The sequence below is a fragment of the Toxotes jaculatrix genome, chromosome 3 (genome assembly GCF_017976425.1).
Source record: "Toxotes jaculatrix isolate fToxJac2 chromosome 3, fToxJac2.pri, whole genome shotgun sequence".
Classification (NCBI taxonomy): Eukaryota; Metazoa; Chordata; class Actinopteri; family Toxotidae; genus Toxotes; species Toxotes jaculatrix.
This window is the reverse complement of record NC_054396.1, coordinates 4,104,464-4,124,556: the sequence shown is the minus strand read 5'-3', so window position 1 is coordinate 4,124,556 and position 20,093 is coordinate 4,104,464. Positions and strand designations below refer to the sequence as shown.

Sequence of the window (20,093 nt, the reverse complement as noted above, 5' to 3'; positions counted from 1 at the left end):
CAGTCTTGGCTTGATGTTGATGTGCTGCTGGTCTGTTGTACAAAGGAGCCCTCTGGTGGTTCGGCAGAGCCACAAAAAGTCAGACTTCAAATAGTGACTCTTTGCTCCAGGAGGAGAAGGTGATTCAAATAATTCAAAATCACACACATATAAACATGTTACAGTTCTCCTATACTGCAACCTATACTACATTAACTCTTATCACTTGCAACAGTGATATGCTGCTTTTTAATATTAACTTGTCACTCACATGAATCAGTGGAAGAACTGTGACCAAACAGAATATTCTACAGTGTACTTTAGAATTGAGTCCAAATAAATCTGAAGGAAGAGCATGTTAATTGAAAAATGTCAGCCTTAACATCAGTTAATAGACTTGACACCACATGTCAGTGGTTACAGTCTGGAAGCTTCAGAAAAGACATACACCAGGTGTTTGTATAAAATGGCACCAATAAAAATCCACAGGTCTCTTTTAACTGAAACATTTCCATGCAACTTTTATGAGAAATACAGACACAAGTGTTTGAATGTCCTTGGTAATATTGAATCTACCTTTTTATTCATCTGACAAATACGAACTTTGAAAAGTCAGTATGGTCCCTGAGATGCTTACATAATCTGTTGCCAGAGGTGGAACAATAGTAGAACAGGGTGTGTAGAGATCATTTTAAAATGATATCTTAGCCATTGACCTAGATCATAAATAAACAACTGGGACACCTGGCTGCAAACACGGCTTTATTTTAAATGTTGATTTTGTTTCTGTTGGGTTATTATCCTCATTTAGTTACGGCTTACTGGCTGTAACTGATCCTCCAGAAGCCAAACACAGCATATGGATGAGAAGACTGCAGCATAATGCACCACACAAGGAGTGTCGAGACTCCAGTGTGGTTTCTTAGCAACAGTACACAGCAGGATACCGCTCCCCATCACTCCCTATACAAGAATATACAAAAACAAACTCATTTTATACATGAACATAAATTCTGTGTGCTGTATGATTGCACCAGCAATAAACTGCTCTGGCTGTGATGAAAGCACAGAATTCATTCACATTTCATTTAATGGCCTTAAACCCATGATACACTTGACACGTACCATGTTTCTCGAACTGGCAATGCAGTACAACACAATCTTTAAAGGACTGCTTTATGTACTGTATATCACAATGCCCAAACAGGTCCCTGAACCTCCTCAAACTCTCAAGGAATGCAATAACTCCTCTGACACAAGATCAGTCTCTGTCACTCAGGATTTTTTTCATTTCTTTCCACACAGCAACCCTTTCAGCATCAGCACAGCAGAGCTTATGTACCACAGAAAATCCTCAGCTGATGGTCTTGCTGGAGAGGTGGTCAGCGTTGGAGGTCGGTGAGGCTGTAGATGACCCTGGTGGAGCAGAGAAATGCCAGCAGGCTGAAGCAGCAGGCAGAGGCCATGTAAGCCCTCACACTGTTCGCCAGCTGCACTATTGAGCCGAGGCATATTGCCGGCAGCACCTACAGGAGATACAGAATTACACTGTAAATGGATGATCAAGATGATGTGTTTAAAGGTCCAACTGCTTATTTCTTTCCTATATTTATTTACTTTATATAATAAATATATTTAAATAAAAACATGTATTTATTTTTATTTCTATATAATGTTAAGGAGTATAGTTTTGGTAATCAGACTGAATTGCCAAATATTATATTAAGTCGGACATTGAAGGGTGCGGTGGGTGGCAGGGTGGTGGTGATTATTTTTGTTTTGGTTTGCCTTAACCAGTCAGTAGCAAGCCACGTCCTGCTGGTGTCACTGTCAGTCACATAAGCAGCGCTCTGTGAGTCCATGCTTTGTGGTGCTTTTAGTTAAATGCTAGCATGGTCAAAGTTATAATGGTAGCAGTGTTTAGCAAGAATAATGCTTATCATGCTCGCCATCTTAGCTTGGTGCTTTAGCGTGCTAACATCTGTCAATTAGCAGCTGAGGCTGATGAAGCTTTGCAGGTGTTGGGCCAAAACCTTTTTTTAAAAAGTATTGAAAAAAAGAAAATTAACCTGATGATGGTAGTAGATGAAAAGGATCTAAGTTAGAATTTACCTTCTGGGAACCATGACTGAGTGTACAAAATTTCATTGCAATGCACTGTTGTTTTCATCCCTAGGGATATGCTGCTGGGATGGCTAAAATTTACTTATTAAAAAAAAGGTATAAAAATATTAATGCACAATTGTTCTACTAGTTGTGGTCTGTGTGGTGGAAAAATACTTTCCTCCTGATGAGAAGTGAAATAGAATTCTTTAGACAGTTATTGTCTTTTGATGTTTTATTATAAAATAAGGTTTACAGAGTAATCAATTTCTGCAGAAAGGACAGAGCTCACGCAGCATGTCATGCTACCGAGGTCTGACCCCAGGTTACAAGTTACAAGAGTACTTATGCCTGTTTCTCACATACCAGGATGGCAAGGAGGGCAGGGAGACAAAATAATCTGAAGGTCAAAAAATAGAGATAAGTTGTGCTCGGAGGCACCGGAGACATAATAGGTGTCTTCACAAAGTACAGTAAACAAAGTACATTAGGCCACTACAGGTCATGTTATATGTACTTCACCCAGAATTGAATATACGAGTTCATGAGAATATATGAATGTATGTTAAAGAATATATGGTTATATGATAAATTGACATTACAATTCCCCCTTTGGCCATAAAATGGCCACACTAAAGTATATACAAATTTATCATCAGTGACTACATTCCTTTAGGTTTAAGTAGACACATCATTAGCTGATAAATGTTAAAATATGCATTTAGCTGTTTTTGTAGGACACAGACGTCCTTAGGTTGATAGCAAGCTAGGAAAAAATACAAAAACTCAAAACATCAATATCATCATCATCATCATCATCATCATGTGTCTCAGAGGCCATCTGGTGTGTGAGTGACCTATCAATAGACCTTACATTGTTGCTCTTGTTGGTGACACAGAGCTTTACTCTGTAGTCACTTTGTTGGAGCTTGGCATGCTACTGGTGGAGGAGGGCGCTTTTTTCACCCCTCACTCTTATATTGCAGATGGTTCCAACGCAGCTGCAGGTTAGGGGCAGCGCACGGCGTACACCCCAGTTGTCTTCCTCAACGTCTAGATGAGTCAATTGTATTCTTAGACCATTATTCTGGGTCTAGAGGTGAATTTGTGTCAGCTCCTCAGCTTTACTCCTCTGGTGTCTAGATGTCGGCTGTTGGTTCAGGAACCTGTTTACAGTGGCTGGCGTGTACCCATGCGGCCTTCTCCGCAACCTTTACAGCTGTCTCAGTGGTCAGCAGAACCTGGAACGGGCCCTGGAATCGCCTTTGTTTCCAGTGACGGCGTCTGTGATCTTTGATGAGAACCCAATCTCCAGGTTGTAAGTTGTGGAGGACTGCTGTGGCTGCAGATGGCAGGGCACTTTTCACCTGTGAATGCAATGCTGATAAAGCTGTAGACAAATTGGCACAGTATCTCAACATAGCATCATCACATGCACCTGTGGTAAGGGGAGGATGCCTAACTGGACCTACACCTGTCTGAGGGGGTCTACCAAACAAGATTTCAAATGGACTCAAGCCATATTTGTTTCTTATTCGCGTGCGCATGTGGAAAAGCACCAGTGGAAGTGCTTTAACCCACGAAAGACCAGTTTCATCACAACATTTAGCAAGTTTTGCTTTAATGGTGCCATTTTCTCTTTCAACAGCACCTGCACTCTGTGGATGATATGAACAATGATGACGTATGTCAAACCCAAGATAGTCTGACACTTCTTTCAGGGCTTGGTTGACAAAACCTGGTCCATTATCACTGCTGATGATTGAAGGAATTCCCCACCTAGGAATGATTTCAGTTAGTAGTGCTTTAGCCACAGCTCCAGCATCCTGTTTGGAAGAGGGGAAAACTTCAACCCATTTGCTGAACATGTCAACAATTACAAGACAGTATCTTTTCCCTTCACTTGGTGTTAGTTCAATGAAATCCATCATTAAATGTTCAAAAGGTTTGTCAGGTGGTGGATGACCAGCAGGTGGCATATGAATAGCCCCTGATGCATTGTTGGATGCACAAATTAGGCATTTCCTGCAAAAATCCTGTGCAAAAGTTGAAAAACCACGTGTATACCAAAATGAATTAACAGCAGCACACATTCCCCCCTTGCCCACGTGGTCTCTTCCATGGGACAGTTTTGCATAACAGTGGAAAAGAGCACGTGGCAAACAAGGTTTGTTATCTGGACCCATCCACACTGAGTCTTTAAATGTGGCACCTGATTTTGACCACATGGTGCGCTCTTGAGGAGTGGAAAGAGACTGCAGAACAGAAACATCAGCAGGTGAGCAGGTGTCAGGAGTGTTAGACAACATCAAACAGTTAACTGTGAAAGGTGAACCAGACAATGCTGCAGCTTTAGCTGCTGCGTCTGCTGCAGCATTTCCTGTAGAAATAGAGTCAGAACTGTTAGTGTGAGCTTCACATTTAATCACAGAGATGGATGCTGGAAGGAGGATGGCATCTAGCAATGCAGACACAAGTTTATGGTGTGAGATGGGCTTGCCAGAAGATGTAAGAAATCCTCTGTGTCGCCAGAGGGCCCCAAAATCATGCACCACTCCAAACGCATAACGCGAGTCTGTGTAAATATTCACAGTTTTACCTGAAGCCAGTTTACAGGCTTCAGTAAGAGCTACAAGTTCTGCAGCTTGTGCTGAAAAATGTGATGGCAGTTTGCCACTGAGCAAAATGTCATGTGGTGTCACTACTGCAAAACCCACTCGAGCTGCACCTGTGTCCACGTTGCGGGATGCCGAACCATCCACAAACAGCTCCATGTCTGCATTTGGTATGGGCTGAGTGGAAAGATCTGGTCTGGGTGTGCAAACTTCATCAAGAATCTGAAGACAGTCATGTGCTTCTCCATCTGCTGCAGTTGGGAGAAGAGTTGCTGGATTAAGTACACTGCATCTTTTAACAGTAATGTTAGGCATATCAAGCAAAGTAGTGTGATATCTCAACCAACGCTGTGCAGAGAGATGAGAAGTCTTCTGTGTGTGCAGAATGTGAGCAACAGCATGAGGAACCATGAGTGTCAAATCTCCATAGCCTACAATATCACGTGATGCAACCACAGCCTTCTCTGCCGCAGCTACAGCACGCAGACAAAGAGGGAGACCAGCAGCAACAGCATCAAGCTTGGTGGAAAAATAAGCTACAGGTCTCAGTCTACCCCCATGTTCCTGTGTCAAAACAGAGGTCATGTATCCGTCCTTCTGGTCAACAAACTGAGTAAAAGGAAGGTCAGGGTTTGGCAGTCCCAGTGTGGGAGCAGCCTGCAAAGAAGCCTTTAAGTCAGTAAAGGCTTTGTCAGTTTCGTCAGTCCAAGTCAGTTTGTCATGTGCACAAAGATTGTTACCATGAATCATGGAAGAGAGAGGTGCCTCTCTCTCTGAATAATTTGGTATCCACTGTCTGCAATATGACGTCATGCCTAAGAAACTCATCATTTGCTTTTTGGTGATTGGTTTTGGTACAGATTGAACTGCTTCAATGCGTTTGGGAGAGAGAGATTTGCCCTCTGCTGTGATCACATGTCCCAAATATGTAACACAAGTCTGAACAAACTGCAGTTTTGACAAGCTAGCTTTATGGCCATTGTTTGCTAGATGTTTTAGCAATGCTATTGTATCTGTTTTACATGCTTCCTGTGATGGACTACAAATCATCAAATCATCAACATACTGTAACAAGACAGAACCTAGAGGCAAATGGAGGCTCTGTAAGTTGTCACGCAGTGCACTGTGGAATACTCCAGGACTTTCTGAATATCCCTGTGGACAGCGAGTCCAAGTGTAGCCCTTACCATCAAAAGAAAACGCAAACCAGAATTGACTGTCTGGATGAACAGGAACAGAGAAAAAAGCATTTGCAAGATCAATGACAGAAAAATGAGTGGCATTAGGTGGAATTAATGACAAAATTGTATGCGGATTTGAAACTTGGGGCGCCCGCGGATGTATTGCAGCATTTACTGCTTGCAAATCTTGTACAAATCGCCACTCAGTGGGTTGATCTGCGTCTCTGATTTTCTTAACCGGAAAAATTGGTGTTCTGACAGGGGAGTCATCGCATGGAACTATAACTCCAGCCTTCAAAAGTGAATCAAAAACAGGTCTGATACCATTTAGCGCTTCTGGTTTCAATGGATATTGTCTCATGCATGGTCTGTAATCTGATTTTGGGTGAACTACAAGAGGTGTGGCTCCCTCAATAAGCCCCACGTCATATTTGTGACGCGCCCACAAACAGGGTGGCACCTCACATAGCTCAGCCATGTCAACTGATGTGTCGTGTAAAAGCATGCAAGGTGTGGTGTGTGTATTAGGAATCAAGCAAATCGTTCTGTCGACAAAGGCAGTAGATGTAAGTTTTGTTTTATATACATCACCCCTTTCGCTGTACAGTGTTCTGGGATCCCCATTCGTGGGCCTGAAATCAGAGAGGGTCTGTTGTCTGTGAAGCCATGGTCCCATTTCCTGCCATGTCCAGTGGGCAGGTTTTGCCAGTGACACGTGTGGAGACGCACCATCAAACAGCTCATCTTGTGAATGAGAGAGAGATACAGAGACAGCAGCAGCCTTCTTTGTCCAGTAAATACATGTCATATTCAATTTCTCCACTTCAAGTGGCTTTCTGTTCCAAACTTTCTCGAACCTTTCATCTGACCCTTCTGAAACATGTGCTGTGCAGTGTAGTGAATCAGGTGACATGTAATCAGTTGCGTCTGTGCAATGTGTGTGTGCAAATGAAGTGAGTTGTGATGAGACTGAACCTACACCCGACAGCAGAAACCACTCATAAACATACAACAGAGAGTCTGGGCTGTATTTAACCATTTGTATAATTTGAGGCGCTTTTGTGACCTTTATGCCATCGGGACTTGAAGTTAGGATTATGCCAAAATGACACATAAGATCCCTGCCCATTAAATTAACTGGACAGTGATCTGACAGCAAAAATGAATGTTTAACAGTGGAATCATCTAACGTACATGATAATGGCTTGGTGTAGGGCTCCATCATGGGAATTCCCCCTGCTCCCACAGTCATGCACATTCTACCACTTTTCTTTGGAGATTTTAGTAACGCTGTTGATTTCAAAACAGACAACGTTGCACCTGAATCCACCAGGAATGTAACTGATTGTCCAGCTATTATCAGTGTTAATTGAGGTAACTTTTTGTATCCTGGTTTATTCTCACAATACATAGTAAAAGAGAGACAGTCAGCTTTGCATGCATTAACCTTAGCTTCAATGTATTGGATAGCAAACAGTACTTTTTCATGATCATTTAAAAATTGAGACTCACCCCATTTTGTGTTGTGTTGTGTGTGTGTTGACTGGTCCGTCACCGGCGTCCGCCCCCCCGCCTCCCGCCCTCAGTCTGATGGAGGAAAAGACGGCATGTCGTTCCCTTTTTGGGCTTTGGGACAGTCTTTACGCCAGTGTCCTCGCTGGCCACACAAATAACAAACATCTGGATCATATGGTTGTCTTTGGCTGCCTGGAGCACCTCTGCCTCGTCCTTGTCCACGTCTTCTGCCATGTCCTCTGCTCCTGCCTCTGTCAGTCAGCCCTGTCATGGCTTGATACATAGTCAGCTGAGCTTCTTCCAGTTTCTTCTGACGAGCTCCTTTGTTCTTCTGCTCTTTTTCATGTAGTTGATCTTCTGCATGTTCAGCATATTGCAGTATGTCCTGTAGACATGCTGTTTTCCACGAGATGCAGGTCTTCTTTACTCCAGCTGCTATTTCTGGTTTCATACGTCCCAGAAAATGTTCCTTCAGGTGGACCTCATAAGGTTGAAGCGGGTTTACTCCCATCTCCCCCCTCGTCAGCCCACTGTGTATGTCGAAAGCAGCAGTGAGACGTGCCAGAAAAGCGCTGCATGACTCAGCGGATCCCTGTGACAGGGAGGTGATGTTTGACAGATTCATTCTCATAGGAAAAGCTGTTTTACATGCATTGATCAGGTCAGTCACTGCAGTTTTGAAGTGCACATTGCTCTCAGCTTGCCAGTCAGGTTCGGTCAGTCGTAGACCCATTCTGGCATCTGTGAAGAAGTCAGAGATCTTATGAAAGTCATGTTTCAACATTTTGCTCATCAGCCGTCTCAGTTCTGTCATTGTTGGTCTGTATTCTTTAACAAACTGCAACAACTGTCTCTCAAACTGAGTCAAATTGTCAACTGGGCTGCAGACATGGGCCATGGCTTCTGCAATGTCTTCATCAGTCCAGGGTCTGAATACCAGTATTGGACCTGAGGCTCCAGCTGCCTCCAGCATTGGAAAAGCCCCCACTCCTTTTTGGGCCGCCAGTGCTTTTCCCTTCAGCCTGTCTGATTGTCTTATGGGTGTAGGCAGAGATGGAGTCGATATCTTTGGTTTAACCGAATCCTCCTTTTCAAAGGTTGATTCAGGCTTTTCCCCGGGCTTTGTCTGCGGGGCTGTGGGGCCGCTGTCAGGACCTTCTTCCCCAGCTGCCTCTCCGATGCCGTCTCCTGGGACAGGGGCGTAAGGAGGGGGGGTGGAGTCCAGGTCGGGATCCAGCCGGAATGGATTTTGTGATTTTTGTACCTCGGACAAAGAAGGATACAATGTGTTAGTGTGTTCAGGTTTTTTGTCCTCTTTTTGTGTCTGTGCTCCTAATCTTCTCCTTCTTTCCCTCTCCTCTGCCTCTTTTCTCCACATGCTATATGCCTTCCAGTCTGCTTTAAACTGTTCATGCTTCTCTCGTTTACGTTTGGACAACGCTGCACGCCGCTCTGCACTTTTTTTTTCTTTTGCCTCCAAACATGTCTTCAGTTGGTCTAATTGTCTCAGGCTAAAGCTGCCATTTCCTGGAAACCCCAAATCAACCCACTGTTTAAACTGATTCATGCTTTCAGGATTTTTCTCCTTCATCAGTTTTATTATTGGTGGGAGGATTTTGGGAGTTGGCTCCACTTTGAACTTCTCCTTACTCTGACTTTTACCCATCCTTTATCTCTGATTATTTTGTCTCTTGTATTTACAGAATAAACTGGTCCACTTTTTCAAGCAGATACACCAGAAATCCTCAAACACTACAATAATAACCAAGACACGTCTGTCTGCAAGTGCTTATGCGAGATATACCGGTTTAATTCCCTGATTAACTCTGCAAACTCTCACAAGCAACATCAACACTTCTCACCGTGTGTGATTCTTTCCCTTTAAATCCTTCGGGATTGGAGCGATGACCGGGCTCCGTCTGAGGACAGCTTCTCACCCACAGGGAGGAATCTTTCTTTGCAGCCGGCTTTCTGTCTTTTCAACAGAGTCCAGATCACACGTCCAATCCCATCCTCGTCGCCAAGTTTGTGGTGGAAAAATACTTTCCTCCTGATGAGAAGTGAAATAGAATTCTTTAGACAGTTATTGTCTTTTGATGTTTTATTATAAAATAAGGTTTACAGAGTAATCAATTTCTGCAGAAAGGACAGAGCTCACGCAGCATGTCATGCTACCGAGGTCTGACCCCAGGTTACAAGTTACAAGAGTACTTATGCCTGTTTCTCACATACCAGGATGGCAAGGAGGGCAGGGAGACAAAATAATCTGAAGGTCAAAAAATAGAGATAAGTTGTGCTCGGAGGCACCGGAGACATAATAGGTGTCTTCACAAAGTACAGTAAACAAAGTACATTAGGCCACTACAGGTCATGTTATATGTACTTCACCCAGAATTGAATATACGAGTTCATGAGAATATATGAATGTATGTTAAAGAATATATGGTTATATGATAAATTGACATTACAGTCTGTTGTCAGTGTATTTAAGAGGAACAGTAGAAGTACAGCTACATACTCACAGCTGTGATATGTCAGTATTCTACAACCTACGCTGTGTTTTACGAGCTTTTGGGCAGAGGTGACTGACACACTGTCTGACACACTGAACAGAAAGCTTCAGGCATACAACAGACATCTTGCACGTCTGCTGTTGGGCTAAGACAGCACAGTTACAGAGCAGGAGTTCACAGATGATAGCTGTTTAAACTGTTTTGCCAACCAAGAGAAAGTGTTTGATGATTTGCAAGATGCACAAAGATGTTTCCCAGCACAAACTGTTTGAGTAGAATAGTAGACTTGCTACACAGTGAAAGAGCTGCTGCTGGGTTACTCAGAAACTTTGGTCACGACTCCAAGGGACTGTGGGAGTCAGATTAGATGCCTCCTGAACTGTCAGGCCTATAGATGCATATATTCAGCAGTAAATGAATCAATAAATGCAAATATTCCCTCCAGAGGAATTTGTATTTTGCAATGATTTTGTGCCTGATGTTGTTGCTAAAGCTGACCAACACATTTGTATGGACTGGAATTGGTTTGCTTACATATTGGAATCAGCTTCGTGTGTCATGACATTTTGTACTGTTTTCTTCTAATAAATAATCAACAGTCAGTAATTAGAATAATCCCATGTTCCAAACACTCACTCTTACCTGTGAGAGCAGGTAGGCATTGTCCAGTATCGCCACGTCAAAACACATCTCTCTCTGTGAGACTGGTGTGCAGCCTGGTTCATCTCTCTTCTCATTTCCACCCACAAACAGTGAGAGGTGGGGCAACCCAACAGAGGGGTCTTCCTCAGATAAAGTCGGCCCCTTTGTGTGGCCATTAGCGTGAGGATTGGCTCGACCGAAGGATGAGATGGGCTTAGTAAGTACTGGGTCATCACTTTCTCTGAGCAAACAAGGTCCTGGATGTGATGAGGTGAAAAAAACCTTAAACAGAGAAGGATGAAAGATTAACAAATAGAGAGATAAGGTCAAATATAGATCATTTACTTCTCAGATACAAAGTCTTATGTGTAATTTGTGATGTAGTTTCACTTCACCAGCACCACTAAATCCTACACACTGGTGCTTTAACTTCTTTGCTTAGAAAACGTGAGTTTAAATTAGTGTTAAATTTCTTATATATCTTCTAATATAAAAATGTATGTCAGCATCTAAAGGTGTGATGATTGACGTCAGGTGTGTTTACTCCTCCTTGCATGTTTGCAGTGACCAGTGTTTGTAAATGACTATTGTTACATGCACAATGCGTTATGTGTGCCTCAAACTTACCTGTTGGTTTGAGTGATAGAGACACAGCAGAGTGTATGGCAGGACATGAAGGGCGCAGAGTGTGTATCCTGTCACAGCCACCATGACAGTGACAGTCATCACACTGTCTGACACACTCATGACAGTGGCGGTGAACACCAGCAAAGCTACACTGCTAATATACACCACCCTGGCTCCCAGCAGAGCAACCCAACGGTCCATTAACACTGAGCACAGCACTGACACCATGCACTGCAGGAAGAGACCCAAACTGGCCATTCGTACACCTGGAAAGACAGAAATGTGTGTATAAGACAAAACAATCTCACTCAATGAATTAAACCTGAATGGGCAGAACAGAATTGAAGAAGCACTTACCCTACCTTCATCGTAGCGTTCTCTTTCCTGTGACTCTGGCTCTGCGCTCGGCACTCCCTGGTACAATCCCTCCCCCATAAAGTCGGTTAAGAAAAGCATAACACTCGTAAGTGCCATCCAGCTACACAACTCCGCAACAAACAGTCTCCATATGACTGCTGGAATCTGCACACACGCTGCATACACACGAGGTAACACTGATATACAGGCTGATGCACACTGGCCCAGTGCAACATGGAAACACTGAGGCCGGGGCAGCAAAGAGTGAGTGCAGTATCTGCTGGTCCAGCATTTTAAAGGGCTAGAGATGACAGTCCTTCTCTGTCCTCTTCTGGTTCCTGTCTCCTCTGGGATGAAGGCGGTAGTGAGGAGGCAGCTGAGGAAGAATACGGTGAGCAGGGCGTAGATGAAGGCCTCCTGGCCTCCCAGGTATGTTGCTATGGGAGCTTGACGCCAGTCCACAGCAGAGACCAAGAACCTGAGAGCAGAGTTTAAGATACTGAAAGATCATGCAATCCACATCATCTCTCCAGATTTCCTCACAATTCCATTATTCATGTACAGTATAATAACTACTATTAAAGTTCTGCTCAAGTCTGTGCTAGTCAGTAGAGAAAGCTGAGCTTTATCCACAACCTGAATTTATATGTGATCTTAAAGCCAGTATATACAAAAATGTAAGCCTGACATTGGCCCGCTTCAGTGGCAGTAATAAAAAAAGACACAGTGGCAGACAGCAATACATGCCATACTTCCCATGGAGCTTACCCATGATAACCCTCTCATAGAGGAGATGGTATAACATATATTTTCTGAATGTGTATTCAGCCACTGTTGGACCCATTCATGCAAGACAGCTGTCAAAGGACAGTCTGTGACCTGTGACTTATCGATTGTTTTGAGTCTTTTTTTAGCCATGCAGTCTGTCAGTCGGTTTTGTTTTTTAGTGAAATGTCTCTGAAACTATCACATGGATTGTCATGAAATCGGGGACAGACATTCATGTCCACCTCAGTTGATGATGAAAACTAACAACTGTGGCGAATAAAGAATTTAAATGCTATGTATCTGTCTTTAATAATACCTAATTGGGATGCTCAAGGTTCGGGACCTGCTGTACCTGCCCCCTCATAAACCACTCTGAAGCATCAACAAAATGACTACAGTGTAAGCTCGGCAGACTGATAATCAGGGAACAGAAAGACAGGGTTAAGAAAAGGGCAAGACAAGACACCAGGAGGGTGCATGCAACAGAGCCTCTGAGGCTCATCACCTGACAGTGGAGACAAAGGCAAGTGACATACAGTTAATAATGGGTGCTCTCCATAGCAGCTTAATGTTACATCATGCATTCACATAAGTGAAAGGCAGAAGACACAGAAGCAGTTAGGGAGAAATCTTTAAGTACCTTACCCCAGGCATCCACCCAGGCTGGTCATCATGGAGTTAACAGAGAGTGCTCTGCGGTTCTCCTCCTCCCTGGGGAACAGGTCTGACAGCAAGGCCACCAACAGGGTGAGACAGGCCTGAGGAGCCAACACAAGGCTTATCTGACACCAAATCACACCCACTGTGATAGATATATTAATCTGTTTATAGAACTTAAAATAGACTCATTTGGCCCCCCACTGGTCATGGGACAAATTACATCTTGTGGACACCTAGCATTAAGCATTAATTTGAAAAACTGAGGAGGATTTTCATGACAGTGACCCTCAAGGTGTAACAACTCCACAAGAAGTTAAATACGTAGGACTCCCCTCACCAGTCAGTTAGAACTGAAGGAACCTTTCTGATGACAGAGGAAATGTCTTCAAGAACTTCAGTCAAGTCCATCTGTAATATTATATCACTTAGAAAGAGCATGACCTGGATGACTGGGGACCTTAACTTGATGCATTGTTCAATACAAGACTTTTGATTTAATAGATGGGGAATGTCTCTTAAACAGTTCCCTGGATTTTGTTCACAACCTCCTGACAGCACAGTCACCAGCACTCTGTTGATCAGTGATCTGTTTTCTCAGCACATTTGTTACACACATTTGAGCATATTTGTTCTGTTTTGTTATCTTATTTTATACTTTTATGAAGTAAGACACATTATTAAGCAGTTTTTTGTTGTTTTTGAAATTGATTATTGAATTGTGACACCAGCACCACTGTCATTTCACTCCTCCTGGTCTGTCTTTGATCCACACAGCAACTCATTCACATCTTAATTTACAGATTTAAGTTTAGGTGTAAATGTGGGCAGTTGCAAAACTCACCTGTCCACAGAAGTCCATCAGGCACACCACTGCAGACTGCAGGACAGCTTGCAGCCAGTAAGGGCTCTGTGGGGACATCAGCTCAGCCAGTCGCCGGGCCTGCGGCATGATTTGCAGGCCTAACAAAATACCCAGACTCAGCATCCAAATAAAGGGGCGTGGTCGACCAAAACGGCCTCGCTGTGAATCACTCGCCGAGCCAATTATCGGTATAAAGATCAAACCTAAAACTGGACCCACCGCTGGCAGAAAGAGGAAGCCTGTTAATTTTATCACATTGGTTCTGAAAACAGCAGTGAGAAACTGTGAAAGTGAAACTGGCCCATGAGACGTCTTTTTCACCAAAAAATACTGTAGCACTACGGCTTTGGAAGTCTTTGCATGTTAAAGCAGTGTGCATGACACCATAGTAAAATGTGATACATGCTATACAAAGAGTTTGGAGGGTCATATCTTTTTTGTTGTCCCTTCATCATCATCAGATGAAAAATACAAAGAAAAGAATGGTTTAAAAAATATGTTTTGTGCTCTGCATGATGAAACAATAGCTTGCCTGGCTAGCTAGTTGCTTGGTTACAAAAACTTAGCATAATTTCCAAGACAAAGAGTTGGCATATAATTAGCTATGTGAAGTTGTAGGTTATAGTAGAACATGCTCTGTTCAGAACTGACACATTGACTGCCTTGGAGTGGGTGTAACATTGGACCTGAATGCTACTATATCAGAGTTGAGGGACAACATTAGAAGCTCTGCACAGTGTTGGAATTGAAGTGCACCTGAGATGACCTTGGCAAACTAATAACTGGTTAGTCCTCATTCTCAAATCCTTTTCTCATATAAAAATGAAACCTAAGCATAAATCTGAACTTTGTGCTGCTCTCATTCACCCACATACCCACTTATAAATAAGGGTTCAATACCTCGCTTAATGGGCAACCTGCTCCACATCCTGAGCCCTTTATTTAAAATGACTGTGTTTCCTGTTCAGCCACATGAACACTGGGAGAACACATTAAGTACACAGAGAACAGGCCCAGGTCTGAGTCCAGGACAATGACACCACAGTGGTAAGCACTAACCCACCATGCCATCCTGTGCTTTAGTTCTCAGTACAAATACAACTATGTCTATGTCTTTTAGTGGTGATTCTTGCCCATTAACATCAGGCCTTTCCTCCCATGGTCCCCCGGTGTGTATGGTTCATTCACTTACCGAGCACCATAGTCATGTAGCGTTCCTCCATGCCGGCCTGCAGCAGCAGTGGTGGGATGTAGACGGTTCCTGCAGCCATGCACACCTCCAGCCCACATGATAAAGTGTTCACCAATAACAACTTCCACACCAGGCCTTGCAACGGATTTTCCACCTGCATTTTGGTTTTTCCACTTGCCACTTAGGTTTACAGTCTTGAAAACGTATATGAAATAATTAGTATATGTTACCACAGCTGTTAAATAAAAGAGCTCCCCAAAGGTGTTTTGGCTGATTGTCAGATTTGGAACATTTCCATGTCATGATATGTCATGATGTTTCTGTGGTGTTAGGTGTCAATCTCTTAGGATGAACAAGGCATCACATCAGAGGCCAACTTGTGAACATCTTCTGCTTGTGTGGTGTCTTTCTGCACTGCTCAGAGAATAGAACTGTCTGCTCCACTGTAAATGTCCTGAGCCTGAGAGATGAAAAAGAAAAAGAAAAACACCTTTCATTCATAAAACAATTTCCAGCATTTATGAAGAACCAGTTGTAAGAAGACTGCAATGCGCAAACAACTTGAGAAGTACTCGGGTAATGCTGTATCAGAAGAAAAACTCTTTAGGGTTTGTTGACACTGAACTAGAAATCTTGATGGGACTACTCAGGAACTAAGATCTGACCAGGATCTGAGTCAGAGCTAGGTCCAAATTATAGTCTCGGTATGTATAAATATGTCTAATATCTGAGGGGACCTGAATGCATCCAAGCCTAAAAAACACTTTGCATTTATTCTTTGGACATTATTATGTTATTGCTTCTCTTTTTGACTGGGACTGGAGTGTGGAGTCTGTGTGGAGTCTGTTTGGGGTGAAGGCATTTGGGATTGGTTCTAATTATCCTCATGTCTGTTCAGTCTGCCTGTGCTCCGGTGTCCTTCAGATTGGGTACCACTCTCATGTCTGTGTGCTCACTACCGCCAGCAGCTGGCTAATGTAGCTTAGCACAAAGACTAGACTCAGGGGGAAACAGTTAGCCCTGGCCAAAGGTCATGACCTGAAAAGCTCTCAGATTAACACGTTTTATCTTTTTGTTTAATCCAAACAGAAAATGAAGCATAAAAATGACAAATTGCTGTTTTATGTGCCACATTACTGAGCTGCAACCAGTAACTTCCTGGAGTCTGGTTACCGCTGGTTACCAGCAACATCCAGATGTGGCCTGGCCAGTCTGATCCCGCTCCAACTGTAACGTGTGACACCTGAATTTACATCTTTCATTAACATGCTTGTTACCCATATATTAGTGTGAATGGGTTCACTCACTGTGATCTAGCTTTCTGTTCTCTGGTCATTACACACCTTTAACAGCAGTTTGTTGGTTCCCAGTAAAATTAATAAAACCTTTTAGGCTTCAGACAGAAACAGAGGGGATTTGAGGTGTGTTCAGGGAAAGTCTGAACCATTTGTTGCTGGTAAGGAACACAGAGCGTGATGGCTCTCAGTTTACTGCTGACAATACTGACAATGTTTGCTGTTAGTAACCTTGAGAATGACAGGCTCCATTAATATCTCCTGAGCTCCTATTGGTTTTCTTTGTAGCACATACAACCAATGGTAAGCCACACAGATGTCTTTCACATACTGAATGTTACTTTCTCGCAACACTATCATCAGTTCTTATTCTTTTCTCTGAAAGCCCATGTGTTGTTTTGTTTAGTCACTCATGAAACAGGAAGCTCCAGTAAAACATTCATTCTCACACACACATTAGGCATTGAGCAATAAACTACTCCTTTGCTTCACTTGCCTCATAACAGCCCTTCGACCTCTCCTCAAGGAACAAAAGTGGTTAGAAATGTCAGCAGCAGCTTCCCCAGTCTAATCACAACGTCCCTCTAAAGCTCAGGAGTGTGTGACAGAGAGGGTGTATGTGTGCGAGTGTGTGTGTCCATTCCAGATGATCCTTGTGAGGAAACAATGATGACAGGACACACACTCTTGCCAACAGGTGAGGAAATTCTGGCTAACGGGGAATAGAAGCTGGGAACTGAAGGACCGGTTTTCCCATCATGCTTTCTGTGGAACCTGTGGGCGGGGCTTCTGCTGTCTCATTATGGCATGCCAATCACCCTGTGACAGTTTGAGGGTTTGGTTTTACATGTTACATGATGTGTTCATTTAATTTCTTTCCCTCCTGCAGTGGATTTATCTCTCAGGGTTAAGTATGACAGGTAAGCCTGAAAGGGCGTCTGTTTCTCTAGCTAACAGGTAATATTAAAAGTAGTAGGTTAGTTTGAAGGTTAACAGCATTATAATACACTTAGGCTCCATACTGTAGGCTTACCATGTGTTTCTATAGAGATTAGCATGATTGTGTCTTTGTTTTTTTCTTAAACACTAGTAAAGAATCTAAGGCTGAAGAAATCAACTATTTATGCCAAAAAGAAACATAAAACCTGAGTAAAATAAATAAATAAATAACATGAAATCCATACCTTATAAACTCAACTTTAAAATAATTTAATACTCCATTGCAGTAAATCAGTGACAGCATTTTCTTGGATTTTAGTTGATAAAGGAAGGAATCAACAATAGAGGTTTACTATGTCTGATGAAGTGTTATGGCGTGCTGTCATCATGCTGACAGAGCTCAGTGTGACAGGCACCTGTGATGGAGTCATATACTGTAGCTAACAAAGGGGGATAGGAGAGGTAACAAATAATCTGGAGATTAAGACCAGACCAACCAAGTTTCCCTCTGATGTCATGGTGCCTGAGGTCATTATTTTAAAAAGAAATTGTCTCCTCATTTTATTCAAAATGTCTAATTAGTTCTTTAATATGTCTAATTAGTTCTTTAATATGTCTAATTCTTTCTTTTCTTGTCTCATCTGTTTCTTCTTTTCTTGATCTATCATCTGGTTTTATGCTGTTGTATATTTGTGCACATAAAAAAAACTAAACTAAACTAAACTAAACATGTGGACAGGAAATGCTAAAACATACATGTGCAACCTAATCTGCACGGTATCATCATTACATCTAACATTTGGTTCTTAAAATACAGCAACCTCATCATGGGTAAGACTTTTTAAAGCTGTGTAAACTGGAGGCTGGGGAGCAAGATGAAAATACAACAGCGAAGTATTAACGTCTTAATACAGAGATTCACTTGCCTCTTAGGTGTTTTGTTTTCAACCAACTAATGAAAAAATATGCCTCGATGGCTGCTAAACGCTCCGCTGTGTTCATCAGTGGGTCGCTAACTTTATCTGTAAAATTTACCAATATTTCACAGAGAAGCAAAGATCGCAGAAAAGTCCAAACAATGGCCGCATGTGTTCAGCATAACTTTCTTCTTCTTTCCTCCTCCATCAATCAACACATGACCCTTCAGCTTTATCTTCGCATCCTCTCTAACTGGATATAAAGGATTTAACACCAGCTCCACTAACACGCTCTGATTCACGTAGTGGTACTTTTACTTTGGTAAAGGATCAGAATACTTCTTCTACCAGTCGCCTGCAGCGTCTTTAAGGACTTGAGGACAGCACCAAGAATAACTGCAGGGGATCTTGTTCATGATTTAACATTTATTCTACATTACTGCACATTTTGTAAACAAATACAGCCTATGGACCTAAGTAAAGAAAGTCCTGTCCTCCTTAGTGCAGATCTTATTCTGTATAGTCACCTCATTTGGCAAAAAGACATTCTTATTTTTAGTATGTAGAACATCGTCCACCGCAACAACTCTGAACACTGAGCTGGAATTTCACACTTCCACTTCCAGACAAACTTCCAGAAGTAAGTCAAAGTTCTGCCATTTGCCATTTGACAGTCTATAGGAAAGACTATATAAACCCAAAAGCCACACTTTACCCATGATGCAATATGTTGTTTTTTTGAAGCCATCACAAACCTTGCAGACAGATCCTGCTAATAAAACTGTGACTGTGGGGGGAAACAAAGTGAGTCAGGCTGTAGAATATAAGCTTTTATATTTGAAATGAGTGAATGGCAGGAAAGAAAGAAGCATTGCAAACAGAACTGGCTGTGTTGGGACTGAAGAGCAGATGGTGATGAATAAAATCAGAATTACTCACTTTGTTGTTCCGAGCACGAAGACCGTTTGTCTGTCCTGGGCTGACATGAAATATGCCTTAACTTTGTGTTTTGCGTGTTCGTGTGTGTAATACTCTGTGTGAGGTGTTAACACGACAGCAATAAAAAGTGCTGATGAGCCCAGATACACAGTAAATATGCAATGTGAAGAGAAGGAAGCTGAGACACTTTGACATCTTCCCACACAGACACACACACCACGACTGGGTGAAGAATGCCAGGATAGTTCTGCCCCACACAGAAGTTTCTTGGTACTGACAAGATTAAAGTTTGATGTGAAAACTGAAGCAATATGTAAGAAACAGCAGCACGTCTGTAATTTCACTTGCAATGCTTAAAACTGTGACTGGTAAAAGCTGCATTAAATTATTTTTGGCCATGTGGAAGAAGCAGAACAAGCTGTGACCACATCATCAGCATATTGTCAGCGTCTAATGCTGTGATGTGTTTGAAAGGAATTGCTGCACATCAGGCAGAGGCAGAGCAACGTTAGCACGCCTGTCCTGTTTAGGGCCACCTGATAAACATTCACTCTCCCCCTTTAGCTCCAGTTTTGCTCTCCAGCAAATCCTGATAGCAACTACATGCTTCATTGTTCACACTGTTTGGTGAATCCTTTACAGGAATGCTGCTTTTTTTTTTTTTACTCTGCTTCTGTGAAACACATTTCAGTGTCAGGGTCCAGGATTAAAGACAGGTGTCCACGCTGCCCATGTCTCATGGAGAGGCACACCCAAAGAGTGTGACCATGTGAAGCAGCGTGGCTTTGTAGATTTTGGATTTAACACTTTTCTTACCAATCAGGGCTAGCAGTGTTGGGGGAAGACTGTTAGTTAACTCACCAAAAAAAATTGCATGTCAGTACACAATGCTCATCAGATCAGAGGGCTGTATGTTTGTTGCACACAGCGCCACTGAGTGGCAGACACAGAGTACTGCCGATCATGGCACACCATTCGCCCACCCGTAC

At 42.7% G+C, this 20,093-nt stretch overlaps 1 protein-coding gene across 1 annotated transcript; it reads right to left on the bottom strand.

Moving 5' to 3' along the window:
- Positions 1-327: 327 nt before the first annotated feature.
- LOC121178709 (solute carrier family 45 member 3) lies at positions 328-19,128 on the bottom strand. The gene is made up of 8 exons (XM_041032999.1): positions 19,105-19,128; positions 15,015-15,474; positions 13,802-14,043; positions 12,946-13,058; positions 11,538-12,010; positions 11,176-11,441; positions 10,549-10,830; positions 328-1,505 (listed from the first exon to the last, which is right to left on the bottom strand). Exons 2-8 carry the CDS (start codon positions 15,172-15,174, stop codon positions 1,362-1,364), a joined length of 1,680 nt encoding a protein of 559 aa, XP_040888933.1. The 5' UTR covers positions 15,175-15,474; positions 19,105-19,128; the 3' UTR covers positions 328-1,361.
- Between the last annotated feature and the right edge of the window lie 965 nt (positions 19,129-20,093).

Bases quoted from the DNA above. Each gene is read 5' to 3' on its own strand.
- LOC121178709 (XM_041032999.1), bottom strand. From the start codon at position 15,174: ATGCAGGTGGAAAATCCGTTGCAAGGCCTGGTGTGGAAGTTGTTATTG. The intron at 13,059-13,801 runs GTGAGTTTTGCA...TTGGCTCCTCAG, and splicing joins TGATGGACTTCTGTGGACAG to GCCTGTCTCACCCTGTTGGT. The intron at 10,831-11,175 runs GTAAGTTTGAGG...TCTCTGTTTAAG, and splicing joins TCTATCACTCAAACCAACAG to GTTTTTTTCACCTCATCACA.